Here is a 27,390-nt window from a genome sequence, read left to right as displayed (position 1 = left end):
AAATGTTTATTGGAACTGTGAATTTGTCTTTCAGAGCTACCGGTCACACATCATCAACTCCAAAAGTTTACACCTCTATCCACTGGACACGGCATTTTTTCCTCCTCTGAAAATTCCCTTTTCATGCGCTTATCCTTTGGACGCAGACGGCAATGGCAATTTCTGGTGAGGAGCCCTAGGCCAATGGCATCTTACATCAAGTTAGTGTTGCTTCGCTATACTGTTTGGAAGGCCCTGGTGGTGGCGCAAGAACACACGTATCCAGATGTCTTCAAAGTCAGCTTTAAAAGTTTCCAAAGACATTATTTACAAGGAGCGAGCAGTTAGCCTCCCAATAAAGCTGCAGGTTGGCTCCAAATCATTCCCCAGCACAGGGGTGCCAAACTCATTTTGACGGTGGGCCACATTGGAGTTACATTCTCTTTCAGAGGGCCGGAATGAGCGTCAAGTCAAATGCAGTTCAAGTGTCTTCCACACACACTTCGTGAAATTTTGAGATCAGAGGCGGTTAAAAACTGTTCACAGATTGGCAACAAAAACGTGTTGTTTGAAGTTGAGGGAGGGAGGGAGGAAGGAAGCAAGGAAAGGAAGCAGTGAGGGAGGGAGAGATGTGGGGGGCCCCGTCTGGCCCCTGGGCCTAGAGTTAGATACCGGGATCACTCAAATGTGGAAAAACAGGGGCTCAAAACAAACAAACAAAAAACAAATAGAAAAGACAGGGCTCCACAAAAACCATGGCAAGCCCGTCCCAACGGCGCCTGAAAATCTGCCATCCACTTTGTCCTCCTAAAGCACATTCTTCAGATTGCCTAAAAAGACAAAAGCAAAGCCAGTGAGCCCTATTTTCTGCAAAACGCAGTCAAACTTTGTCTTTGTTGGCCATCCGACAAACGTACAAGATTATCTCTAGTAACCAGAGAAAATTCAAGATACCAAAGGCCACGTTATTGCCTTTGTGTTTACCATGCTCTTCCACTTTTCATCTTGACATGTTTCATCCACACATGCCACCAAATTGTAATCTGTCTGTCAGTCCCTCAGTGTATATTTGCCCAACCTTTCGCCACCACTAGAGGGCGACTTTTGACATTTTTTTTTCTCCAGGTCCGTCAGTCCTCAGGCGCTGGTCTACTTCTGGCTGCACTCATACTTTTTTTTTTGTAACTTTTTTTTCGGATTTAGTATTTACACTTTAAGTTAACACCACACCTGTAGCTCTACAGTTACACTGCAATTGAAACACAACACAGTAATATAATAATATAAGTGTAACACGAAAACAAAGCCAGCTAAGGAGTTTAACCCTAGGCTATAATACACCATTGTAATAAATAACTCACATCTAAGAGAATGCAGACGGGACGATTAGCAACCAGGTCCACTGAATGGAACTGCCTGCCCTAAAACTATAGAATACAGTTTCATTAACATCTGTCTAAATTTGCCTACATTTCATCTATCACACACACTACAAGTAAAACCAAGTATTGCTGAGGTTGAAATGACTTTTTTCAGGCACTTTGATGCACTTGTTTTTTTTTTCAGTTTTAGACAAAGCTGTAACCCGTATAAACGCCGTAAAAACAATTTAACAGTTGTCGAAACAGTTGTCGAATTTGATTGGACTCCAAGCGGCTTACGTACGTTTGATGGTGTCCACCAGCCGCTCCAGCTGCTTGGGGTCATTGCGGTCGGGTCTGCAGCTCGGACTGACCTCCAGCGAGTAGTCGGGTCCGTACTCTGTGAAAAACTAAGCGCCCAGAACCATGGAGTCTTGCGCATCATCCCGTATATGCGGCGCACACGCGTTACCTGGTGCTCGGGGATTTCCGAGGCCAGGGTCTTTCCCAGGAGCTCGGCAGTCAACCGGGTCCAGCAGCGGGCCGTGTTGGCCAGGTGGTAACCGCCTGCAGACGACAGAAACTATCACCACCGCTGCGCTTTTCCAAAAGTCAACGTGGTACGACACAGGAAGACACCTTTCAGAAGCAGGATTTTGCAGAATAAATCACTAATCTGAGAAAATGGGCAACTGAAGCCTCATGAAGCACTTATGACTATGCTCTTATGTTTAACCCTTGTGCACCAACTTTGCAATCTATACACATTCCATATTTTTTCCTAAATTTGTAAATGCTTGTAAAGGCGTAATAATTAAAGTTATCGATTATTTTTCTTTCTTCAACCACTCAAATTATTCAGTGGAATCACTTCTTTCCATATGTATGTAAGTTAAATTCATTAACCCTCACAAAAAAATTGAAAAGTGTTATGGTCTGGGACATGATGATGACACTTTAAGACATAGCCGTTAAATGGTCACTACCGCCACCTATTGTCTTGAGATGAAATATAAGTCAATAAAGAATTTTCTGTTTGCTGACATAGTTTGACCGCCGCTCAAGAAAATGTTGCAAGAATCACAGGAAAATCAATGTCCTAAATCCTATTAAAATGCAACTCATAAATTCTATTATAACGGTTTCAAATGGCCCAAAAATGTGGATAATGATTATTTTTGTACACAAAATCTCGCACGTCCAGCTGCAGTCACATAGAAATGTCAGAATCGTTGCATTTTGAAATTTTACGTTTTAATAATCTGCTGGAAATTTCAGTTCGTAGATAGTTTTTTTTTTTGATTCTTTTATGGTTTCACTAAAAAAAAAAAATCAAAAGAGTTTCCATCATTTGTAGCATGATACGACAAGGGTTGAAGATCAAATCATAAGAAAAAAGTCAGAAAAATATGGTCCCCATTTTCAAACAGTGATTAATAAAGAACAGAATGAGGTAGAAACATGCTTTATGATAGAAGGATATAATCTAATCTTTCATATAGTACCAGGCTAGTTTGCATGGACATAGCACCTAATATTCTGTCGGCCATGAAAGATGATTGAAAATGGTCAAACTTGGTTGGCACACTTGACACTTGGCACTGAAAGAGCTAAAAACGTGAAAGTACATCCCTGGCATTGAATGAGTTAAAGGGTTTGGGAGCATATTTGGGGGTTTGGAACAAATTAGTCTATTCGAGGGTAAAAAAACGGATCTACTTGTGAAAGATTCACATGACGAAACGACTTCTGGAACGAATTAATTTCGTAAGAAGGAGTACCACTGTATTGATTGCCTTTCAAAATAAAAGCGAATATTTCTTCTTTTGACAAGGCCCCAAGAAGCTGTTGTGACTACGGATTATGGGTGAGCTGCCAATGATTGGCTCGGGGTACGCACCTCCCCCCAGCAACAGCGTGGGCAGGCGCCAGCACAGCAGGTGGCGCAGGCACTCGGCCACGCCCACCGGGGTCATGTTGAAGGAGCACATGGGGTCGCCCGCCATTGTGTCGGCGCCCAGCTGCATCACCAGCGCGTCCGGGTTGAAGTGAGCGCGCACGGCCTCCATCACGCTGCGCACGTGGGGAGGGTGGGGTCAGATGTCATCGGGGGGGGGAGGTGGGGTGCTTGCCTGCCTTGGGCGGGCCCACTCGCCTGCTGAACACTTGGTAGTATCTGTCGTCGCGGATGCCGTCCTCCAGTGGGACGTTGACGACGTACCAGCGGCCCTTGCACAAGCCCACGCTGCTCACGTCGCCCGTGCCTGCGCCCGACAAAAAAAAAAAAGTGGGTGTACTACTGTAGCTATTCTATTCTGTGCGCCTTATAATGCGGTGTGCCCGATATATAGAAACAGTTTTAAAATAGGCCATTCATTTAAGATGTACCTTATAATCCGCTGCACGGTATAATGCGGAAAATACAATGTTTGACGTATCTGATTGTTTTGTTGACCTTCCTTTTAGTGCAGCTCCATCTTGTGGATGCAAAACGCAAGTCCAGCCACTACTGTAGTTTCTAATCTATACACCTTATAATGCAGTGCACCTGATATATATGTTTTAAAATAGGCAGTTCATTGAAGGTGTGCCTTATCGAGCGGAAAATATGGTAATAAAGTTTGACTGACTTATCTGATTGTTTTCTTGGCATTCCCTTTAGCGCAATTGCATCTAGTGGCTGCATAACACAACTCCTAGCTTCTTTTCTATGCGCCTTATAATGCGATGCGCCTTTTATATGAAAACAGGCTCAAATTAGTTGAAGGTATGCCTTATAATCCATAAATGGCATATCTTCCTCGAATGGTGTTGAATATAAAATTACTGTTTATAGGACAGATGGGTGGGTCCTATAAACAGTAACTGAGGATGCACCCATACTTTTAGCCTTCATTTTTTGGGGGAAAAATAAAAGGAAAAATTTAAGGAAAGCCACCTGGGAAGAATCCCGGGGAGAACTTATGCAGGGACACTGTCATCACCTTGGACGTGAAGCTGAAGGCTTCCTCCACACCTGCGGGGAGAGGGCAAGTCAAGAAAATGGAGCGAGCGGGTCCGGCGGCAGCGTGTACCATCCCCGTGATGCAGGTCCACGTCCACGTAGAGAACGCGGTCGTATTTTTCCCTCAGCTTGAGGATCCCCAGGACGGCGTCGTTGACGTAGCAGAAGCCTGACGCTTGGTCCCTGTGGGACAAGACACAAGCAGCTGAAAGGCCGGCGGGGATCGGCCGGGCTTACTTCTTGGCGCGGTGTCAAAAAATAATCACAAGTGCCTCGCGAAGCTTCATTTGGGCATCACACCAGAAATCCAAAAAATAAGAACCCAACGATAAACCCAAAAAATGACTTAAGCAAAATCCGGGTCAATTTGACGCAACTTTCTGGCTTGATTTACACAAACCAATTCTCATGGTCGTCTTGTACAATGTGACACATGTTTGTGCAGAAAGTTGACCTGAATTTTGGGTTGGTCCTTTTATTAAAACCCATAATTGTGATATTCTTATCTGAGTTGACTTTAGAACCATGAGTTTTACTTTATGAACTACTGAAAATGTTTCCCACCGCATTCAACATGATAAAATCAACTGGGAAAAAGAACTGTCAAAAAATGATCGACGCAAAATCAGGGTCAATTTGTCCCAACTTTCTGGCTTGGTTCACACAAGTCAAGCGCTGTGCAACGTGACACATTTTTTTCAGAAAGTTGGATCAAGTTGACCGAAATATTGGCTCACCCCTTTTTTGACCCATTAATAGATTATCGTTGAACCCAATTGATTTTAGAATGTCGACTAGGTGGAAAACAGGCTTACTTCTTGGCGTGGTGCCAGCCACCGCCCCAGTTGATGGCCACATTGAAAGTCTGCTCCAGGAGGCACTTGGCGGCCGTCAGCGTGGCGCCGGCGACGGCCGCCGCGTACTCAAAGATGCCCTCTGTCACTGGACAGTCGTAACCTGCGGGACGGTGGCAATGTGGCCCAAATCAGGGCTGAACTCTTTCCAGGTGGACGGAGTCTCACCCAGGCCGAAGTCGGTCGAGAGCGGGTCATCGTTGTCTCCATCCTGGCTGATTTTGTGAAGATGCTCCAGGTACAAGTCAGAGTGGAACCGGGCCATGTCCTCCAGGGTGGCCGGCTGAGGCTTCACGATGCTGGAACCAGAGCATAAGCCGGGACACTTTCCTCATTGTCGCCATGGCAACAAGAGAGATGGCAAATCCGGGTCCGGTAAGTCAAACCGTGGCAGGTTTGTTTCTTTCTGGACCTCCCTTCTCTGGTCACCAACCTCATATGCTGGAGGAGTCCGTAGGATTCGATCAATGAGTGGACCATACTCGCCTACAAAAAAAATAACAAAAGCTGCGGTGCTCAAACTGCACAATGAAATGGAGGCAAAAAAAAATAAACAAAGAAAAATCTAAACTCACCCGGTTCGGCACTTTGGATAAAGAATCACACGTTTCGATGTACTCCTGGCTGAAAATGTACGCCACCTTAGGTTTAGCGGAGCTGGTGTCATCGCCACCCCTTTCGCAACTCATGTTGCGAAGAGAAAAAAATGGACGAAGGGGATTGGAAACTGACCAAAACAAAAAACAATGGCAAGCGAGCGGGTTTTCAGCAATGCCCGGCTCGCTGGTGGTGTTACACTGTTTACGTTCCACGTTTACGTACTTCCGCCACATTCGGTTCGTTTCACGTGTCTCGTCACAAAACATCAAAATAAACACTGGTATTTTGATAGTATGGTTGCTAGCACGTTTTTTTTTGCCCAAAATTTAATTCAATTTTGAAAAATCGCGATGCAGAGAGTACAAGACATGATCGTTTTCAAAATTGAGTGATCAAGCCAAGTCGGAATCGTTAATGTGTTACACTGTTTACGTTCCCCAGGAAACTTCCACCACGTTGGGTTAATTTCAAGATTTCTTGTGGCAAAAACGTCAAGATAAGCGCCAATATCTTCTTCAGTAGCACATTTCACCAAATAACATATATTTTTTAAATCACTCTCTAGACATAGAGCACAAGACTCGGTAGTTTTCAGAACTGGGGACGTTTTAGAAAAAGGGACTCGGCTGGGTAAATGGCATGCTGGGATATTTTGTAGTTTTTACACCATTATTTTTTACTCGCATTGAGAATGCGAGTAAAACAACACGGGAAATAATTTCGCGGGCTGCCTCGGTTAGTTTCGTACTTTTAGCAACAGAGGGCGCCGACACTTCTCGCTGTGCACAAAATAGCAACGCACGACGAACGCAGGTTTAATCGGCACGCATTCCCAAGCATTTACATAAATTAAATACACACGCCGTTCAAAACGAAAAGCTAGCCGGAAAGTAGAAGGCGGCGCACTTAATCGGTCTGCGTTTTACTTTGAAACCCGAAATGCCATATCCGCCTTTTTTCCCCAGCTTCCGAACGCCAACTTTATGCGCCTGTCTGGCTTGCCTGACAGTTGGGTCCCAAGTTGCCCCGTCTTCTCTTTCCCCCTTTCTGTGCCAGCGGCAAGAGAGAACCGATGCCTTTCGCGCGGGGGCAGTTAGCGAGTTTGTCAAGCGTTTCGGAGCGCGAGTAGCACTACACTTGTCGCCATGAGGAGCAGGAGCAACTCGGGCGTGAAACTGGACAACTATGCCCGGATCGTGCAGCAAACCATCCTGCAGCACCAAGTGAGTTATTCAACGCGGTACTAAGAAACATAAACGCCAGCAGCCACTACCCTTCCCTCCTTACGGTGCCTCCACAAAAGGGAAGTGCTGTTGCGCAATTCTCTTATTGTCAGTGTTGACCTAGATGGCACCGTTTGCGCCAATCTGCACTTGACAGCCGTTTAAAAATGCCAACGCGAACCGTCCGCTCGGGTTTAGAAAGCTACGAGAAAGTTTCTCCGAAAAGGAATTAAAAAAAGTTGTATGACTCCTTAGGGTTCTCCGAAGAAGACGCGGAGTGTGCTTGCTTCAGGTTGCCGTTGAAGTTTACTATAAACCACAGGTGTCAAACTCAAGGTTCCAGGGGCCAGATCCGTCCCGCCCAATCATTTGATGTGTTCCGTCAAATGCTAGCTATCACTTCAAGTTTCTGGCAATATATTTTTAAGTTGTCTTCAACTCGATTTTTTTTTTGTGATCTATAATTTTATTTCCAAAATGCTAACTTGACTCCCAAGTTTCTGGCTGAAAATTTTCAAGATGTCTTTAACGGGGAAAAAAATGGCCACCATAGAAGGATTTTAAAATGATCTATTTTAGAGGCATATTTTCAATACCATGATATTTTTGCGGAAAGTATTTATCCCGTCAGATTCTGATATCGTCCCTTACTGACTCTGTGAGAAGGTTCAAGAACACAGCGCTGGTATAAGTGCTTTTTAAAAAAAAAAAAAAAATTTTGGAAAGCGGCACTAATTGAGCGCGCGTGACCCCGCAGGACCCGGTGACGGGCCTTCTACCCGGAAGTGGCGAGCAGCCGGACGCCTGGGTCCGAGACAATGTTTACAGTATCGTGTCCGTGTGGGCGCTCAGCCTGGCCTACAGGAAGAACGCCGATAGGGACGAAGACAAGGCCAAGGCCTACGAACTTGAGCAGGTGGGGCGAGTCAAAGCTTGAGTACTTCGTTTTGCCACTGTCTGTACCGTTCTGCCTTGAGATACGAGCAACCCGCTTAGTTTTTACTTCAAATGAAAAAGTATTCTTTTTGGCTCGTGTCTGCTTGACTGCATGGTTTTCTACTGCCCCCCGGTGGCCGATGTCAGCGCACCAGAAGGAGCAGCACAATGAATTGGAATGCAGCATAAGTCATGCAGATTTAGTCATGTCGTTCCCCTCTGTTTTTTGGTCAAGCACCTCTAGTTACAAAAATGTATCTTGTTTTACGAAAAATTCAGGTTACAAAAGGCCTCGGCGGAAAAACATTGTCTCTCGTGACCGGAGAAAATAAAAAATACAAAAAGGTCACATTATGGGCACATAATATGAAACATAAAATTGACTTTAGCTACTGTTAACATTATACGTATTCACATGAAAACACATTTGAAATTTACCACTTTGGGCTGTCGCATCTGACGTTAGCGTCGTTAGCACATCTTTAGCAGGAGCAATGACATCATACGGGAAGCACTATGCATGACCCCAAACTAAACTTAAATTTACATACTCAAAATAATCCCAAAAAAATCAATATTATTGCTCCTGGGGACTTTTAAATGATTCCTGTGTGATCGACCTTGAGCTCGTAGCATGGGCTTCAATTTGCTGAAGTATCAATAAATCCTTCGATGAACACCTCCTACTTCTCAGTGATGACAGCCGTTTTGGTCGTGGATTCAACAACCGCATCAAGTTTGCGGTTCAGGCCACGTAGTCCGAGTCTGTCAAACTGAAGGCCCAGGGGCCAGATCCGGCTTACCACACCATTTTATGTGACATGCCATATGCAAATTATGATCAAGAAATCAATGTTGTAGATGTACTCCATGTCCCCTATGGACAAAACCGACAGAATGTCTCGGACGGGCACGACGGCGCCGCGTGAGATCAATCCGGATCAAGCGCTAGATAATGGATGGATGTTTTGGGAACGCTCTGAGCTGAGTGGCTAGCTTGGTGTCCACAGAGCGTGGTGAAGCTGATGCGAGGGGTCCTGCAGTGCATGATGCGGCAGGTAGGTGCGCGCCCGCGGGCCCCGGCGCCGCCTCTGTAACGCGGACCGACCGGCCCACAGCTGGACAAGGTGGAGCGCTTCAAGTACAGCCGCAGCATGCGCGACTCGCTCCACGCCAAGTACAACACGCGGACCTGCGCCCCCGTGGTGGGCGACGACCAGTGGGGCCACCTGCAGGTGGACGCCACCTCGCTCTTCCTGCTCTTCCTGGCCCAGATGACGGCATCCGGTACCCGTTCCCGCACGCACATAAGCTCTTGCAAATGCGCCGCCCAGCCTTGGGATTCCCATCGGTCGACATCCACGTTCCTTTTCAGAATGAAGAGTTGCTCTTTGTTGTTTCTTCTGCCCGTCTTGTCCTGTAGAGGTGGCGCTTGTGGCTCTTTAAAGGATAGCGCTCATTGACGAAGCGTCTACCAAGAAAGAAGTTTCAAAAAATTCACTCTTAGTTGTTATCTACTCCCGCCCCAACTCCTGCTCTCATTGGGAGATGGTTACCCAGGGAGCCAATCACGTGTCTTGTAGGAGCGCACGTTTCCCTCATGAAACCGATACATGCTGTCAGGTAAACGCTAAGGTAGATCAGGAAAGGGTAGCTCTGCACTGGAGTGTTGTAAATCTCTTACCTAGATTACTTTTGTAATCAATTGAATTTAACGTGTAAACTGTGTGTTATCATGTTTGGTCAGCTACAGGCTTTGACATCCGGGCGCCACTAATATAACTGCGACTCTTCTTGAGACTACTGCCAAAGGGATGGGAAGGGATAATTGTACAGTTACTGTCCAAAAAAAAAAAAAAAAAATCCGTGATGTAGGCTCGTAAGGCAAATTCGCCGATGGCGGGCAATCCAAACCTATGCTAAATAGCTAATTTGTTTAAAACCCCAGGTAAAGACATCAAAATCTTACGTACATATTGGTATCAAATTTGTATAGTAGGTGCTATGAATATGTAATATACATGTATACAATTAAATAGCATCATAAATACAAAAATATATAAAAAAGATTTATTTACCTTTAACACTTGTTATGGCAATATTCCCTAGTGAAGGTAGCCTTGGTTAGGCTAGCTTAGCCTTCTTCATATGTCTTGATTTTCTCCAGCTTTGTTTCCATATAAATCATCTTACTTCTCTCTTTAACATCACTAGCAATCATGGGACCCATTCAGGTTTGAATTAAGCAGTAAAATGCAAAATAAATATGTTATTTTAAGCACTCAAGATATATATATATATATATATATATATATATATATATATATATATATATATATATATGTGTGTGTGTGTGTGTGCTGTCACAGAAAGTCAAAACGATTAAAGTAATGAGTTCATTTGTCAAATTGAAATGAATGTCCAAAGTCAGCGCTTTGACAGTCCTACTTAGAAGCTGTTAATGATTTGCTGAAGACAACACATGTATGATTTTATTTGACTTATTTGCAAGAGCTTATTTGACCTCGGTGACAAGTTTGGCTAGTTTGCGTGAGCCTCGGAAACGAGCGACAGCTTCCTTCCGTGCCAGGTCTTCATATCGTCTACACCCAGGACGAAGTGGACGTCGTGCAGAATCTCATGTTCTACATCGAGGCGGCTTACAAAGTGGCCGTGAGTAACTTTTGTTTCATCGTTTACCGTAATTCCTCAAATATAAGATTGCGCTTTTTTCTCCCGCAACCGAAGGCCGAAAGTCTGGTTACATCCTATAAACGGTGACTTAAAAATGTCTTTTTATTCGCCGCCGTTTGAGGAAGATCGACTCGTCAGCCACATAAGCTGAGTTTCGACACGCAGATGTGCCTCTTTATGTCGGACGTATTCTTACTTACACTTAATTAAAGAAATGAGCAGGCTGAACCGATTTCCGAGTCCGTCCTTTTTCACGTGCAAAAATATTACTAGAACCAAGAACATCATGTAGGTTTGTTGACCCCACAACTTGTGACTGTGGATAACATGCAAGCTAATGTTATCATGTTTTATAGTGCTGCTTTGTATGCGTTTTGCTCGTTAGCATTTTCTTTTGTGCCAGGTATTTCCCTTTGCTATATGTCAGCATATGCAAAGGGTTTTCTTTGATAAGTATCCGTTTCATCAAGTTAACACGCCAAAACGCCGCAACTAAAAAAAAAAACGATTCAAACAGGATTCCTTTCAGTGTGATCTAACCCAAGGGTCCCCAAACTTTTTTATGACCACGAACCGGTCAACGCATGAGCTTTTTAACGACAAACTAATGCGAACACATAACTTGCTTGAGTCTCGAAATACAAAAACATACACAAATGACACTGAATATATCAATCATGTAAATGAATTACAAATGCTATTCATTTCAGTACAAAATGTTAATTCGATGCAAATGAGCCGCCTCATTTGGACTCATTTGCATCGAATTAACATTTTGGATTGAAATGAATTTTGTATAAAATGTATTAAAAAAGCTCATGCGTTGACCGGTTCGTGGTCATAAAAAAAGTTTGGGGACCCTTGGGTTAGATCACACTGAAAGGAAGACTGTTTGACCCGTTTTTTTTGTTTGTTTTTTTTTAGTTGCGGCGTTTTGGCATGTAAACTTGGTGAAACGGATGCTGCGCAACTTTGGCGATCTGTGGTTAAATGAACTCGAGCCGTGTGTGGAAAAGGAAAAACAACTTCCAGGAGCGCATTCAACATTACACTGGTGAGCGTTCACTGGCCGCTCACAATGTGGGAAATCTGAAACACGCTTAACATGGAACAAATTTTGCAATAGTTTTCTTTTGCAATAGTTTTGACACTGTTGCCAAAGTGTTGGTAGAAAACACAGAATTTGACCCCAAATTCAAGGGTGTGTCTTTTACACAGGTGCGTTTTATATTTGGGGAATTACGGTAGTTGGGTTTGACTTCCTGGGGCCTCACGGGGTCCCTGGATGTTTGCTCGCAGGATTACGGCATGTGGGAAAGAGGGGACAAAACCAACCAGGGCATCACCGAGATCAACGCCAGCTCCATCGGCACGGCCAAGGTGGGTGGCCCGAGGTGTCCGCTCGCTCTTCTGACCTATACCGCGATCTTTAAATGACCTCCGTGAGAGAGAGCAACTCGCAAAAAAAAAAAGAAAAAAACACACACACACACACACAGTCAGGATTGTGGGCTTGTAAGGCTTGACACACTGACGTGGAGCCAAGTCTGAGGCCTTGCGGCCGTCGGCAGGGATCGGGTTCCCCATGCCTTCCGAGCATGGCTTCCCGCTCTCAAATAACACGCGCATGCATGCTGGCTAAATTAAGATGCTGGGAATCAGTCTTCACGGCGCAGTTTAATTCTCAACGAAACATGGTGGCGAGTCATGTCTTTGCTGCATTCAAAGCGCCACCCGCCGCCACGCCACAATTATGAAAGCCAGCAAAAGGATGCTCACGACTTCAGAAAGTAGCAAAAACACCTGACAACCTGTCTATAAAGGCCACTGGAATGACTTACTGTCAAATATACAAATGAGGTCATAAGTCATATATATATATATATATATATATATATATATAAAATCACAAAAAAAATCAACATGAAGTGTGAGACCCACACTCAAAAAGATGTAATTATCAATAAATATTTGTCCACAGAAAAATATTTCACTTAAAGTGTCCTCTTTTGGGACCATAGTAGAGATGTGTTCACAAAAATAAATCATTAACTTGACAGGTAATGTGTGACAAGTTGGGTCAAAGCATTCTAGTATGGGATTCTAATAAGCATTCTAGTAACCTACTGAACATACAATTTGTTTTATTAACTTATATTTTCCTCAAACAATTAATTCAATCATTATTTTTTATATATTTAAAAAGGAAAATAACACAAACAAATCTCATAACACTTGATTCTAAACATTACGTTTAACTTTAGGTGGGCGAAATTGTGTACAGTATGCATTTTGGTTCATAAAACCAGGACTAAGAAAGGGAGCTGCTAGAAAAAAAAATCTCCAGTAACCTCAGTTGAGTCATAGCTTTGAATGACAAATAGTGAATTGAAGCAATTAATTTCATTCACTTACCTGAACATATTTGTCCACTGATGGCATCCAATTGCAGGCCGCTCTGGAGGCGCTGGATGATCTCAACCTCTTCGGAGCCAAAGGTGGGCCAGGATCGGTGGTCCACGCCCTGGCTGACGACATCCAGCACTGCCAGGTAGCGTTAGCGTCGCTTCTGGTGGTTTTTGTGGAGGAACCGGTCTTGTTGTAACAACCTTCTTCTCTCTCCTCGTTGGTAGTCAATCCTGACCTCCATGCTCCCCAGAGCGTCCATCTCTAAAGAGGTGGATGCCGGCGTGCTGGCCATCATCTCCTATCCCGCCTTCGCCGTGGAGGACATCGACATAGTCAACATGACCAAGGAGGAGATCATCTCCAAGCTGCAGGTGCTCAGTCGAAGACAAAAAACCAAAAAGTCCAAAATAAAAGTCCTCAGCAGCCTTTCTGTGTGTGTGTGTGTTCAGGGTCGCTACGGCTGCTGCAGGTTCCTCAGAGACGGACACAAAACTCCCAAAGAGGTCCACGACGGAATGCCCAGAGCGAGAGGGAATCCCACGTAGTCCACGTGGCTGTCTTATTTTTTTGTTTTGTTTTTTTAGGATCCCAACCGCCTGTATTATGAGTCGGCCGAGCTCAAGTTGTTTGAGAACATCGAGTGCGAGTGGCCTCTCTTCTGGACGTACCTCATCCTGGACGGGATCTTCAGCAACAGCCCCGAGCAGGTACTGCACTATTTTTCTATGGTTTAATACGTCGGGGGTGTCAAACTCATTTTTATGGTGGGCTACATTGGAGTTATACTTTCTGTCAGAGGGCCGCAATACATTTTTGAGTGTGTTTGTCACACCCTTACCTCAGTTTGGAGATCAGAGGCTGGTAAAAACGGTTCAAAAAAGCAATTGGGAACAAAAAAAAACAACCCTTTTTTTGGGGGGGGGAAGGAAGTGTGGAAAGGAGAGGGGAGGGAGGAAGGAAGGAAGAAATAAAGTAAGGACTGTGAAGGAATGAAGTAAGGGTAGAAAAGAAAGTGGAAGAAGAGAAGAGAGAAAAGGGAGAACAATTAAAGAAGTGAGGAGAAAAGGAAGGAAAGGAAGAGGGGAGGGAGGAAGGAAATAAAGTAAGAAGGAATGTGAAGGAAGGGTGGGTGGGAAAAAAGGGACAGGGGAGGGAGGGAGGAAGGGACAACTGAAGTAGGAAAAAGTGAAGGAGAGGAAGATGGAAGAAGAGAAGGGAGGGAGGGAGGGAGATCAGGAAGGAATGGAGGGATGCAAGCAGTGAAGGAAGGAGAGAAAAGAAGAGAAAAAATAATGAAGGAAGGAATGTGAAGGAAGGAAGGAGAAAAGGAGAGAAAGAACATCCTTCCAAACTGTAAAAACTTTCAAGGAAAAAAAGTAAGCATTTTTTTGGTTGCCAATCTCTCTTTTGAACTCCTGTAGGTGCAGGAGTACCAGGAGGCCCTGGAGGGCATCTTGATCAAGCGCAAGGACGGAATCCGTCTGCTGCCCGAGCTGTACAGCGTCCCGCCGGACAAGGTCCGAGCCCGCCCTTTCCCACCGCGAGATCCGGTCCGCTCCGCCCCGCCGCGTTTTACTTTTTACGGCCTTTGTCGGCAAACAGGTGGAGGAGGAGTACGAGAGTCCGCACAGCGTGGAGAGGATCCCCATGGGCAAGTGTCCCCTCAAGTGGGGGCAGTCTCTCTACGTTCTGGGAAAGCTTTTGTCCGAGGTCGCTCTATTTTTGCCCAAACCGTACGGCGTGGTCACCACAACACGCCGTTGACTCCCCCGCAGGGTTTTCTGGCTCCCGGAGAGATCGACCCCCTGAACCGTCGCTTCTCCACGATCCCCAAGCCTGACGTGGTGGTGCAAGGTCAGTCCTTAGCGTCCCGCTCGCAGTCTGTGGCCGCTCTCTCTACAAAAAAACATGGGTCGAAGATTACCCAAATGAGGTCAAAAAGGCACCAACCCAACTTTTGGGGTTATTAATTTGGGACCTGAAAAAAAATCGATTACGGCATTTTTCCGAGTATAAGTGGATCTTTTTGGTTCTCATTTTCCACGGGGGGTCGACTTTTAAACGTCACAGACGAACGCCCGTTTTGCCGACGGATGACAGGAACGCTAAAAAACTGGCGCACTAAAAATGTCTGAGCATAACTCATAACTGTTCAATTCGTTCCACGTATATGTGTTTGAATGCCATTCATTTGAATGCCAAATAGGTCATGTCATTTACAAGGCTTAAAATGGTTATATATATACAGGGGTGCACCAAATTTTTTTGCGGGTTACTCTCATGTGTACCAGGACATAGAATTTGGTACGCACCTTTTCTTTCATTTAAAACAGTCTTCCGCCATGTACGCCGTACCTCGCAATCTGTTCCGCCAACATGAGTGCCGGAAAGCGAGCGTGCGTTTTCCTAAGAAGATAGCCCTCATAAAATAAAAGCTTGTTTAAAAAAAGATTCGTTTGGAAACTACATTAGTTGTAAAGACTCAATCGGTCAGCATAAGTCGAAAACATCGGGTTTCAGTGTCGGTCCTGGCCGAGACGGAGGAGATCAAGCGTCTGCTGCTGCAGCACGGCATCCACGTGGAGACGGTGGCTGACATCCATCCCATCCACGTGCAACCTTCCCGGGTGCTCAGCCACATCTACGCCCGACTGGGTACGCGCCCCTGCGAAATAAAGTCTCCCCAAAGACGCAGGGAGGCGCCGGCGTCTCAACGGCGCTTCGCTTCAGGTCGCAACCCCAGACTGGGCTTGACGGGACGGCCCTACCGGAGGATCGGCGTGCTGGGGACCTCCAAGTTCTACATCATCCGGAACACCATTTTCTCTTTCACGCCTCAGGTGGGTCTGCCCAGAAAAAGATGCGCTTCTTTTCCCAGAAATGGAGGGAGGTCACAGTGTGAAGGAATGAAGGAAGGGAGGGAGAAAGGAAGGAAGGATGAATGAATGAAGAGAAATGAAGCAGTGACTGAATCAAAGAGAGAAAAGAAGGCAACTTGCAAGTTTGGTATTGAAGAAATTTGAAGCTAAATCAGTATTAGGTGGGCGGGCCACATAAACTGATCTGGCCCCGGGCCTTGACTTTGACTCCTGTATACTAAGCGATTGATATCGGAATCAAAGTATAGAATTTAAAATGTACAAGTTGTCTCGACCCCCCTCCCCTTTACAGTTGGCATAGCTTTCTTCCTTGGGGAAAGGTTTCTGCAAAAAGAACAGTTTTCAAAAATGGGGCATTGATAAATATGCGTTTTGCACTTTTTCTCGAAATGACATTTTAACCCCGTCCCGTCATTGCCCAGTTTCTGGACCACCAGCAGTTTTACCTGGCCCTGGACAACAAAATGATCGTGGAGATGCTGAGGACGGAGATTTCCTACTTGTCGTCTAGATGGAGGATGACGGGAAGACCCACCGTCACCTTCCCCATCTCGCAGACCATGCTGAGTGAGCCTCCACCGCCGCCCCTTTTCTTTCTCGCCACTCGCGTGTCCTAAGATCCATCCTCTGCCGCATCGCAGCCGAAGACCGCGGCGACCTGGATCCCGCCGTGCTTGGCACCTTGAAGAAACTACAGGACGGCTACTACGGCGGAGCCAGGTCAAGCCCCTCCCCCAATCCCTCCACCCTGTCAAAGTCATTCTTATGATTGCCCACATTGTAGTTCTAGTTTCTGTCAGGTGGCTCGAATGACCCTCAAGTCAAATACATTTCAAGTGTCTTCCCCACCCATTTACCACAGTTTTGAGATCAGAGGCCAGTAAAAACTCTTCAAAAGAGAGATTGGGAACAAAAACATGCTTGGCTTTTTTTTCCTTGTGGAAGGAAAGACGGAGGGAGGGAGGGAGGGAAGGAGGGACAGAAGGAAGGAAGGAATGTTAAGGAAGGAGGGAAAAGGAGAGGAACGAAGGAGAGAAAAAGAAGCATGTGAAAGAAAAAAGGAGAGAAAGAAGGGCTGATGTGAAGGAAGGAAAGGTGGAAATGAAATGGTGAAAAAAAAAGGAAAGAGGAGGGGCGAAGGAAAAAATAAGGAGGGAGGAATATGAGGGAAGGGGAAGTAAGGAAGGTGGAACAAGAGAAGGGAGGAAAGACAACAATTGAAGAAGGGAGGAAGGAGGGAAGCAAGGAAGCGAGAGGGAAAGAAGGGGCAAAGAAAAGGTTGAGGGGAAGAAGGATGGAAGGAATAAAGGAGGAACGAGTATGACTATTGGGAAGAAAGGAAGGCGGAAGAAAAGAAGAAAGGAAAGGGGGAACCATAGAAGAAGGTAGTGAGGAAAGACAGGAGGGAGGAGAGAAGAAAGGACGCAGTGACTGAAGGAAAGAAAAGAAGAGAAAAAAGGAAGAAATGGGAAGGAAAGAAGAAATAAACAACGTGAAGGAATGAAGGATGTGGCAGAAGGGAAGCGAGGGAGGAAGAAAGTAGTGAAAGAAGGAGAGAAAAGCGGACAGCTTTGGTTTTGAAGCCAGAAAGTTGAAGTCAACTCAGCATTTTGGCGTGCCGCAAAAAATGAGGCTTCCCGCCGGATCCGGCCCGCGGGCCTTGACTTTTGACAGCCGCGCTCTTGACTCTTGTCCCGCGTCGCTTCCAGGATCCAGACGGGCAAGCTGTCGGAGTTCCTGACCACTTCGTGCTTCGCTCACCTCAGCTTCTTGGATGGTAAGGCCTCGGGCGGCTCGACCGACGGCGACGGCGAGGGATACGTGCATGAGTTGGGCTGTGACGACGGTAAGCAAAGCGCAGAGGAGGCAGAGGGCCGGCGGGCCACGGGGCGCCTCCTTGTCCTCCGACCGGGTTAATCCCGCTTCTTCCGGTCCTACTTCATCTGAATCCATCGAGCTGAGCCCCCCCCCTCCACCCACTACCCTCTCTCCGCCTCAAGAAAACTCTCTGGTCTTCATGGCAGCAAACACCACATTTGCTTTCATTGGGGCCTCCTGCAGGGCTTCTCAAACGGGGTTCATCAGAAATGTTTGGGGGGGGCAAAAATGAGTGATGCATCCGTATTTCTTGATCATACCATCTGAAGCAAAACCGATTGTTTGCATTCAGATCAATTGGAGATTGGGGGAAATTTGGAACATCTAAGTCTGGCTTTTTACATGTTTTTCATGTGTGATGTCAAAGGAAAAGCATACAAAAAAACAACAGGAGGCTAAAATATCGCATAGATTGTCCAAAGGGGAACTTTCAATATGCTGTCCTGCCATCCCTCAGAAATGCTTGCAAAAGGGAGGTCGAGGGGTACACCCTATAGCTGTCAAATGTAGCCCGTCAGGCTCGTTAAAAATTGGAAAATATTGGATGCATTTTCACGTTTATTAAACGTCCGTCTTAAAGTTATTAAGTATTAAATCGACAATGAAGTACATCAAGGACATTCATTTGGTGTTTGGGATTGAACGTCATTAAAAAAAAAAAAACCTAATAGAAATACGTCCCTGGCATTGAATGAGTTAAAAACCAGATGTTTTATCAAGCGTTTCCCACGAGTTTTGCATGAATCCTTTCAACGGCAACTCGCTAACAGGGTGCAAGACCACCGGGGGGCGCTAGCGGACAACTTTGCAAGCCTTTCGATGACTTCATCGGGTGACTTAGCCTGACTCCCATAATGCAAGGTTTTCGAGAGCCAATCAGAGGCCTTGTTTCACGCTCTCGAACTGCCCAAGCATTATCGCGGCTCTCCTTTTTTGCTTTTTTCCATTTTTTCCCCTTTTTGCGCATTTTTTAAATTATTTTTTATTTCTAAATATTTTTTATTTTTCCTGGAAAACCCCGAAAAGTACTGAGACCGCGAAGAAGGAGGGATCACTATATTCGGTCAGTTTGACTTGATTTCTTTCCCCGAACAAACAGTGACTTGAATATTTTGACATGTGATCTCCGAGGGGGAAAAATATCTCCCCGATCCCAAAAGTTTGAGAAGTCCTCGTCCACCGTTTGCTATGCTTGACAGATTTGAGATTCTGGTTCAGAATCCGGCCTGCAGGCTAACTGTGTGGATTTGCTTTTGTGGGATTTTTTTCTTTTCTCACCTCAAAGAGAAAACCGTGCATGTCAGCTTCATTGAGAAATTGCTTGTTGATGATCGTGGCAGTTGCGTCTCTGAGACAACGGTGGTATCACCGCCTCAGCGATAACACTTTGCAAACAAAAAGCTACAGCCGGCGCCGACACGGCCTCCTCCCTCCCCCCGCAGAGGCCGACGACTTAGCTCAGTACCTGGACCACCTGTTGGCTCACGCGGCGCCCAAGAAGCCAAAAGTGCAGGCGGGAGGGCTGGGCAAGTTCAAGGCGGCCGCCACCAAAACCAAAGAGATGGTCAGTCTGATGAACAAGGCCCAGGGCCTCAACGTGCAAGGTGGGCCCCCCGCCGCCAGCATCCCCAGACGAGACCTTCGCTCCCCTCCCACTTCCTTTCAGAGGTCAACATGTACCTGCCCAACAAACTGTTTCGCTCACGTCAACCGGCCCTCAACCTCAACCTCCCGGACTCGTCCGTGGCGCCAGACAATCTCGTGAGTCTTGAGCCTTTGTCCTTCCCAAAAGGCGGTCTTCGATTTCACCCGCTCGACTCGGCAAAGGCCTGCGAACGCATGCCCTGTGACCTTTCAGGTCCCGGAAGTGACGGTGACGGCCGAGAGTGGCGTGCCGCGGGACGCCGACGGAGCCGTGGATTACCGCGCTTTGGCGCACCTCCTCAAAGACACGCAGAATCTGCAGGACCAAGCCGACATCCTCTACATCCTCTTCAAGGACAAGTGAGCCTATCACTGCTCCAATTCAGGCTTTCATGTTTGTATTAAAAAATTTAAGGGGCCAAAGTGCATCAAATTTGATTCGTAGGGAAACATTTTTTATGATGAATATCATTTTATAATACATATTACTCATGTGTCACTGGTTTTGGACAAAAACTGCATGAGAAGTTTGGGAAGTTTTCAACACTTTGATGAAATCATTATTTTGTACAGTAAAAAAAAAAAAAATGGTATGAACTCGGCAACGGTATAGATTTTTGAGAAAACGTAAAACTCACCAAACTATGGACTTGTGAGGTACTCACGGGCTCCTTTTCCCGGGCGCAGGGGCATGGACTGGGACACGGGTCTGCAGGACAAAGGCCCGACGGTGCGTTCGCTGCTCTGCGACTTGTATGAGAAGGCCGGAGAGCTGAAGCACTGGGGGCTGATCAGGATGATCTCCGGCATGCTGAGGAAGAAGGTGGAGGAACTAGACTCGGTACGTATCGGGGATAAGGTTCCCTCGAGTCCCGTCGCCTGTTTCGCGAGCAATCCAATCGCGGTGGCTCGCCTTTGCTCAAAATGAAACCCCTCGTCTCACTTTGGTCGTTGGCAGAAGCGGGCAGTCCGGGGGGAACGACACCCGACAATGACTGGTGCCCGTTTTGCAGACGGATGACGAGAAACCCTGAAAACGACAGACCGGCAAAAATATGCGAATGAAAAAATGCTCACCTCTGGCGGTGATGAACGGATGACTGATTTGAGGGTAGAATCAAACGACGGACAGACGATTGCACTTTGTTTCGGCTTGGGAAAAGAGTACCGTGACGACAGAAGTGGGGCAGTTGAGGGCGCTCGGTCAAATGCCCGTTTTGCTGTCGAATGGTCATTTGCCCCGGTGTGCTACACAAGTTATGTTTTTTTTTTGGCTTTGGCCTAACTACACGCAGGTTTGACACAATAGGTTCCAGAATATAATCGGGCAAATGTGAAAATATTCATGTTTTACATGATATTTGAGTACCAAGATGTCAAATAAACCTGTGTCAGGTGGATCGCGATATGCTCGGGGAACAGGTGTCGTTTGTCAGACATACGGTGACAAATTTTATGCCCCGCCACTTTAGGCCTGCTCAGATTTGCTGGCCCACCAGAAGCACCTGACGGTGGGTCTGCCCCCGGAGCCCCGAGAGAAGACCATCACGGCCCCCATCCCCCTGGACGAGCTGGCGGCCATCATCGACCAGGCCAGCGACGACAACATCGGCGTGGCCATTCTCACCCAGGTGAGTGGGCAAGGGAAACCCGCCCTTCCCCACCCCCCATTCACACCTCTTCCCCCTCAGGAGATAATGGTGTACTTGGCCATGAGCATCCGGACGCAGCCTAACCTGTTCAGCGAGATGTTTCGCCTCCGCATCGGGCTCATCATCCAGGTCATGGCCACTGAGCTGGCACAGTCGCTCAACTGCTCCGGTACCCCACCTTTTGTATTTTACTCCAAGCCCTGTAAATGAAAATAAAACCATTGCTTAAATTTGCGGGTGGCACACAAAAGGAGCGACGTCCGAATCGAATCGTAACGACCGCCTTTGGTCTAATTGCTGATCAAAAACGAGGACTTCGGTGACCCCGTGTGCCTATAGGGGAGGAGGCTACCGAGACACTGATGAGCTTGAGCCCCTCGGAACTGAAGAACCTCCTGCACCACATCCTGAGCGGGAAGGAGTTTGGCGTGGAGCGCAGCGGTGAGCGCGGCCGTCTCCCCGGCCTCCGGTTCCGGCGCCGGCCTGGCTCAGGCTGCGTTTGCTGTCGCGCAGTGCGGGATCTCGACAGCGGCCTCAGTCCGGCCATCTCCATCCATCATCTCGGCAACGTGGGTGCCACCAAGAGCGAAAGGGCGGGGATCAGCAAGCTCAAGAGCGACATGAAGATGGTGGGTAGCCCGCCTCGCCGCCGTTCCTTTTGCATTTTGCCGTCGCTCGCTCGTGGAACCAATCGAGTCTGGGTACCAATGTATAAATATAATTTTACGGGAGTTAGCGTCATATTCGGTCTTCATTTGGCTCATCCCGCAATCGCCGTCCTTGTGCTGTGACCCAACTAGCTTTGGGGTCCTTCAGGTTTCGTGCGAATGATCAACAACCTTCAATCATTTCTTAGAGTTTAGAATCATTTGAACTAAGATTCAAAGTCCAAAGATTCCTAACGGTCCCCGAATTCAGGACATATTTTGGACATGCTCCATCTGTATCTACGGTCTGATCGGAACCTGGTCACGGTATCGGATATCGGCACTCGCATTTTCAGAATGGACTCGGTATCGGCAGATCCTCGATATCAGGTGACTCGCACGCAAAAAGGATACATTTGATGTTCGAACCATGTTGAAACGTTGTACTTGGGATGTCATCCGCTTCCAAAACGTACCTATTAGCGATGTCCAGATCCCGATCACGTTATCGGACATCGATCAAGTACTAGCATTTTCAGAAGGACTCGATATCGACAGATCCTGAAAATCAAGGCGATCCGCACGCAAAAAAGTTTCAGCTTGTCCTTCCTCTGCAGCTGGAGCACAGGATGTCTCTGAGAAGGCCCAGTCAGGTGACCGTGAAGCTCGGGTGCTAATTCACCGTCTTTAGTGGGGGCAGCCAATCAGGGAACAGGCCTTGGCAAATGATTCCCATCATGGAAACGATCGTGCTTGCTCCCCAAACGTTCTTGATTCAAGCGTCCAATCGACGTTCCGTCCGGCCGCCTTTCTCTCGTCCGGTGTCGGGAAACAAGCATGTCCGTTGTTGTCTTTGTTGCAGGCGGATCGCCGCGTGTCTTTGACAGACGCAGCCAAGGTGACCCGTCGTAGCGGGAGCGCAAAGGAGCCTATGCGCTTCACGGGCAAAAGTATTGGGACACGTTCCGCTCAGCAAAATCAAAACGTTCGCACGTTCTCTTGCCGCCGTCGATCCAATCAGGAATTGTCCCAAGACTTTGGTCGGTGCGGCGTACGCGTACCCGTTTGTGTCCCTAAAATGTGTTTGCTCCCTCTCAGCCGAACCAGAATGCGACGCCCGCTCCCAAGGTGATAAAACTCTCAGAGGCCGCCGCTTCTGTCGCTCGCTTTCACGCCGCTTTGCTCTCCTTGCCGTTACGCTTGAAATTCCAATTTGGCGGCGTGAGCATTTGGACGCTCATTCGTGAGCTTCATCCCATCATTGTTTCAACGGTCCACCAGGTTCCAAGAATGGAGACGTTTTTTTGGCAAATGTTTGTGAGCATGCCCGAAAGCGCGGGTGTCAAATTCAAGGCCCCGGCGGCCAGATGGGGCCCGCCAAACACTGATTTGACTTCAGCTTTCTGGCTTAAAGCTGACTCCTTTTCTCTGCTTCCTTCCTTCCCTCGCTCCCTTCTTCAATTGTTCTCCCTTTCCTCTCTTCCCCTTGCTTTCGTCCCCTTCCTTCATATTCCCTCCTCCTTTATTTCTTCCTCCCTCCCCTCTCCATCTCACTCTTCCTGTGTTCCTCTCTTCATTCCTCCATTCTACTTAGTCTTCCTCCCTCCCTCCCTCCCTCCCTCAATTGTTCTCCTTCTCTTCCCTTCTTCTACCTTTCTTTCCTCCCCTTCTTTCTTTCCTTCACAATACCTCCTTTCTCCCTTTCCTATCCATCCATCCTTCCTCTCCCTACTTCACATCCTTCTTCCTTTTTCTTCTCCTTAAGACTCCTTTTCCTTTCTTCCTTTCTCCCCCGTTCAAACCTCAATACCTTCACATTCCTCCCTTCCTTCTATCACTGCTTCATTGCCTCCCTTCTTCCTTCACATCCCTTCTTTTTTCCTCTCCTTGAGTCATTCTTTCCTTCCTTTTCTCCTCCTTCCTTCACAGCTTCATTCCCTCCCTTCTTCCTTTTTCCTCTCCTTAATTCCTTCCTTCCTTTTTTCGCCTCCTTCCTTCACTGCTTCATTCCCTCCCTTCACATCCCTACATTTTTTTTCTTTACTTTTTTCTTCTCCTTTTCTCTCTTTCCTTCACATGCCTTCCTTCCTGTTTTTTCTCCATTTCTGTTCCCTCCCTTCTTCCTTGCACCCTCCTTCCCTCCGAACCTTTAAAAAGAATTGGGAGGAAAAAAAAACTAGAACCATTTTTGCTTCCAGATCTCTCATTTGAACAGTTTTTACCGGGTCATTCCGGCCCTCTGACAGCAAGTATAGGTACAATGTGGCCCACCATAAAAGTGACTTTGACACCCCTGCCCTAAAGGCATTCAGCTAAGCGTTTGTGCCATGCTTCTTGTTGGACTTTATCGTGCTTCCCGCATCTTTTTATCAGAGCCTCCGATCTCACTCGCTGGACATCAGCAACATGGAGTCCGGGGTAAAGAATCTTTCTCTCGTCGTTTGCCGCACGTGGCTACGGAAATCCTTTTGAAATCGCGGAGGCTCAACGAGAGACCGATTGCTTTCTTTTTCCGCCACCGGCTGGCTTTCCGCACCACAGAGGTACAGGCTACCCTCCATCGAGTCGCTGGACATTCCGGAGAGCGGCTCGGTCGCCAAGGATATCAGGCAAGGGCAGTGGCTGCGCAGGAGGCGCCTGGACGGCTCGCTCAACCGCGTCCCTGTCGGCTTCTACCAGAAAGTCTGGAAGATCCTGCAGAAGGTGAGCGGCCCCGCTTTCATCGGCCGGAACCAGCCGAGATTATAGGAAACTTGGTGAGGACTTGCGCTTGTGTTTTCCAGTGTCACGGCTTGTCCATCGAGGGCTATGTGCTTCCGTCTTCCACAACCCGGGAGGTGAGTTCGCGTCGCGTAATTCTTTCAAGTTGGGCTCTGTGTTTGAGAAGATGTGGAAAAAGTGACATTAGGATCAAGGGATTTTGGTGATTTTCCGGAATATTTTTCAAGCAACTTGCATTTGTTTAATCCCCGCAGGAGATTTGGACCCGACTCGGGCTTGTTGATGTCTGATATGAAAGGGAAAGCACACCAAAAAATACACGAGGAGGCTAAAATATTGCAGATTGTCAAACCGTGACAACTTTCAATATGGCACGCTGCCGTCCCTTCTAATTGCTTGCAAACGGGAGGCCGAGAGGTGTCAAATTTAGCGCATGTAGGGCTCATTTACAGCCATGCAAAATTGAAAATATTGTCCATTTTGGACATATTGAAAACTCCGTATTTTTTCATGCATTTCCCCCGATTTTTGCATGACTCCTTTCATCGGCAACTCGCAAACAGGGCGAAGATAGACATTTTTGTGTTGACACCCCAAATCCACCAGGGGGGGCACTCACGGCCAAATTATGACATTTGCAAGCCTTTCGATGACTTCCATGATTGGCTTAGACTGGACTCCTCAAAAAAAAAGGGATGGATAAAGCTGATGTCACTGAAGATTTTGAAAGGTTGAAAGTAAATACTGAATATATTTATAATTGATAATGTTATGAGCATTTCAAATAACACCAGGCTCGTGAAAATTCCACGGAGAACCAGGGGTTAATCACAAAAAAACCTTCAGCTGTTTGGAAATCCACAAAATTTGAGCAAAGACCTTCCTAAATCCTGGGATGGTCTTCTGGGATGGTTTCGGGTCGCGGTTCAAAACCAAAGCGCCACACTGAGCAAATGATAATGATGATGATATCAGAGGTTTTGGAGCTGGAGATGTAAGACCAACCCCTCCCCTAATCTGCAGATGACGCCCGGCGAGATCAAGTTCTCGCTCCACGTGGAGACGGTGCTGAACCGCGTCCCGCAACCCGAGTACCGCCAGCTGCTGGTAGAGGCCATCTTGGTGCTCACCATGCTGGCCGACGTGGACGTCCCCAGCATCGGCTCCATCGTCCACGCCGAGAAGATCGTGCAGCTAGCCAACGACATGTTCTGCAAAGATCAGGTCGGGGCTTTTGGGGAGGCCGCATCCTCACACCAGTCTGTAATCCGTAGCCCGACAGCCACTCAGATCTGGATCTCGTTCCCGCAGAGAGACCTGGGTGCAGACCAGCACATGCTGGAGAAGGACCCGGCCACCGGAGTATGCAGGCTGCTATACGACAGCGCCCCCAGCGGGCGCTTCGGAAGCATGACGTACCTGACCAGGGCGGTGGCGGTCTACGTGCAAGACTTCCTGCCCGGCGGCTCCTGCGCCATCCAGTGACGGAAGCCGGCGCTTTTCGGCATTTATTTATTTCACAGCTGTTCTAGAAAGCCAAACAAGTGCCTTGGAGGAGATATGAAAAAGTAAAAAGAACAATAAAGTAAATAATTCACGCTCTTTTGGTCAGATTTCACAAGACCATGCTAATCCAGTTTTGTCTGTTTTTTTCCCTTTAATGCACTTTAGTGAATAACCGTAGATTAAAAACATTGCTGTTCTAAGCTCATAGTAGTGCGTAGTTGTTGTTTTTTTTTTTTTTTTGTGAGGCAATAAAATAAATGTACCCACTTCAGTATGTCGTTAAAGGCCTGGATCATGCAAATTCAACTCTGGAGGAGTTTTAACCACCACAGGAGTGCTAACCACTCTGCAACAAAACCTGACATTTCTAGCCATGTTTCTGGTGACAATTACAGAAATTTTACTATATTTTCTTGCAACAAAACCATATATACTTTCACTGTAACTATTGTGACAAAACAGGATAATTTTCGTCAAACACAAAATTGAACCCCCCCCCCCCCCCCGCCCCAAAACTGATGAGCAAATTAACGTTTTTTTTTAATATATACAAGGAATAACATTAGCTAAATTAGCATAAACTTATGTTGCCTAGCTAGATAGAACTTCACAAAACTTTTTCAATCCCCGCTTCTTTATCCCTACCATGGGCGAAAATCTGTTATCCATCGAGAAGTTAGTTTGAGCCAAATAAAAACCAAAATAATATACAGGTGTTTAAAATACTGCTTTAGGCTCAATTTACCGACTTAATTTGCCCGCTTCCCTTTAACCCTCTCTCTTACTCGTTTATTCACTGACAATTCATTGTGTTTTTTACATTGATAATCTTTTACTAGTGCACAAATTGTGTCCAAATAAAGTCACCTTCTCTCGTCCAAGTCCGTAGGAGGCGAACTCGATTGCTATTTCCGGGTGAACGTAACAAGCAATCTAATTGGGTGACCGTAAAAAGCAATCTAATTGGAGAGTAGACACATAAAATATTTTGCTCGCTGTGAATAGCTGGCACAACAGAAACGCATGAGCCAATCAGAGCGCCATAATTCCGTATTTAGAAATTTTACCAATTTATGAGAGGGGGCCATTTCTCGCGCACTTTCTCTCTCCCTGACACGGAAGTACCGATGATAAAACTGATGTCTTGCAAGTAAATAAATTACCGTATTGATTATCCATGTGTGCGTTGCTTATATGCACGTCAATAAATTACCGTATTAATTATCCATGTGTGCGTTGCTTATGAGGAGCATCATGACACAGCAGTAAAGTAGGAATTTAATATACAAAGTAGAAGTGCGTGTTCTAGAGTGATTTTATTGTTTTTATTTATGTTTTGGTTTTTTTTGTTTTTTTTTACCGGAGCACAAGCAGAGCTATACTAGGGCACATGCCCCAGTAAA

At 46.6% G+C, this 27,390-nt stretch overlaps 2 protein-coding genes and 1 long non-coding RNA gene across 10 annotated transcripts; 1 reads left to right on the top strand and 2 right to left on the bottom strand.

The window, feature by feature from the left end:
* Positions 1-266: 266 nt before the first annotated feature.
* hdac8 (histone deacetylase 8) lies at positions 267-6,201 on the bottom strand. The gene is made up of 11 exons (XM_088408094.1): positions 5,774-6,201; positions 5,632-5,684; positions 5,367-5,497; positions 5,160-5,301; positions 4,415-4,527; positions 4,279-4,356; positions 3,496-3,604; positions 3,241-3,413; positions 1,813-1,907; positions 1,645-1,750; positions 267-809 (listed from the first exon to the last, which is right to left on the bottom strand). The coding sequence occupies exons 1-11, from the start codon at positions 6,062-6,064 to the stop codon at positions 787-789; spliced, it is 1,314 nt and encodes a 437-aa protein (XP_088264220.1). The 5' UTR covers positions 6,065-6,201; the 3' UTR covers positions 267-786.
* Positions 6,202-6,742: 541 nt separating this feature from the next.
* Positions 6,743-26,117, top strand: phka1a (phosphorylase kinase, alpha 1a (muscle)). Of its 8 annotated transcripts, XM_088412578.1 has the most exons (34): positions 6,743-7,021; positions 7,779-7,937; positions 8,968-9,015; positions 9,076-9,244; positions 10,548-10,630; positions 11,951-12,031; positions 13,104-13,202; positions 13,285-13,431; positions 13,510-13,563; positions 13,645-13,767; positions 14,482-14,577; positions 14,663-14,770; positions 14,836-14,914; positions 15,581-15,715; positions 15,791-15,900; positions 16,362-16,506; positions 16,581-16,659; positions 17,649-17,785; positions 19,260-19,421; positions 19,484-19,578; positions 19,676-19,821; positions 20,149-20,302; positions 20,934-21,092; positions 21,153-21,282; positions 21,453-21,554; positions 21,627-21,742; positions 22,378-22,413; positions 22,623-22,658; positions 22,859-22,888; positions 24,134-24,178; positions 24,302-24,463; positions 24,544-24,597; positions 25,505-25,705; positions 25,793-26,117. In XM_088412578.1, the coding sequence occupies exons 1-34, from the start codon at positions 6,944-6,946 to the stop codon at positions 25,964-25,966; spliced, it is 3,732 nt and encodes a 1,243-aa protein (XP_088268704.1). In that variant the 5' UTR covers positions 6,743-6,943; the 3' UTR covers positions 25,967-26,117. The 8 variants fall into 8 exon arrangements, with proteins under 8 accessions (XP_088268704.1, XP_088268721.1, XP_088268678.1 ...); XM_088412595.1 differs by lacking the exon at positions 22,378-22,413; XM_088412552.1 differs by having other exon boundaries at positions 15,581-15,900.
* Positions 8,143-15,880, bottom strand: LOC148428763 (uncharacterized). The gene is made up of 3 exons (XR_015865323.1): positions 15,373-15,880; positions 13,067-14,956; positions 8,143-9,428 (listed from the first exon to the last, which is right to left on the bottom strand). It is a non-coding gene; the product is annotated as an uncharacterized LOC148428763 (long non-coding RNA).
* Positions 26,118-27,390: the final 1,273 nt, after the last annotated feature.

The sequence above is a fragment of the Hippichthys cyanospilos genome, chromosome 1 (genome assembly GCF_059441005.1).
Source record: "Hippichthys cyanospilos isolate Australia breed blue-spotted pipefish chromosome 1, RoL_Hcya_1.0, whole genome shotgun sequence".
NCBI lineage: Eukaryota > Metazoa > Chordata > Actinopteri > Syngnathiformes > Syngnathidae > Hippichthys > Hippichthys cyanospilos.
Note: the sequence above shows the minus strand (reverse complement) of the source record. Positions and strands in the feature narration are given on the sequence as shown.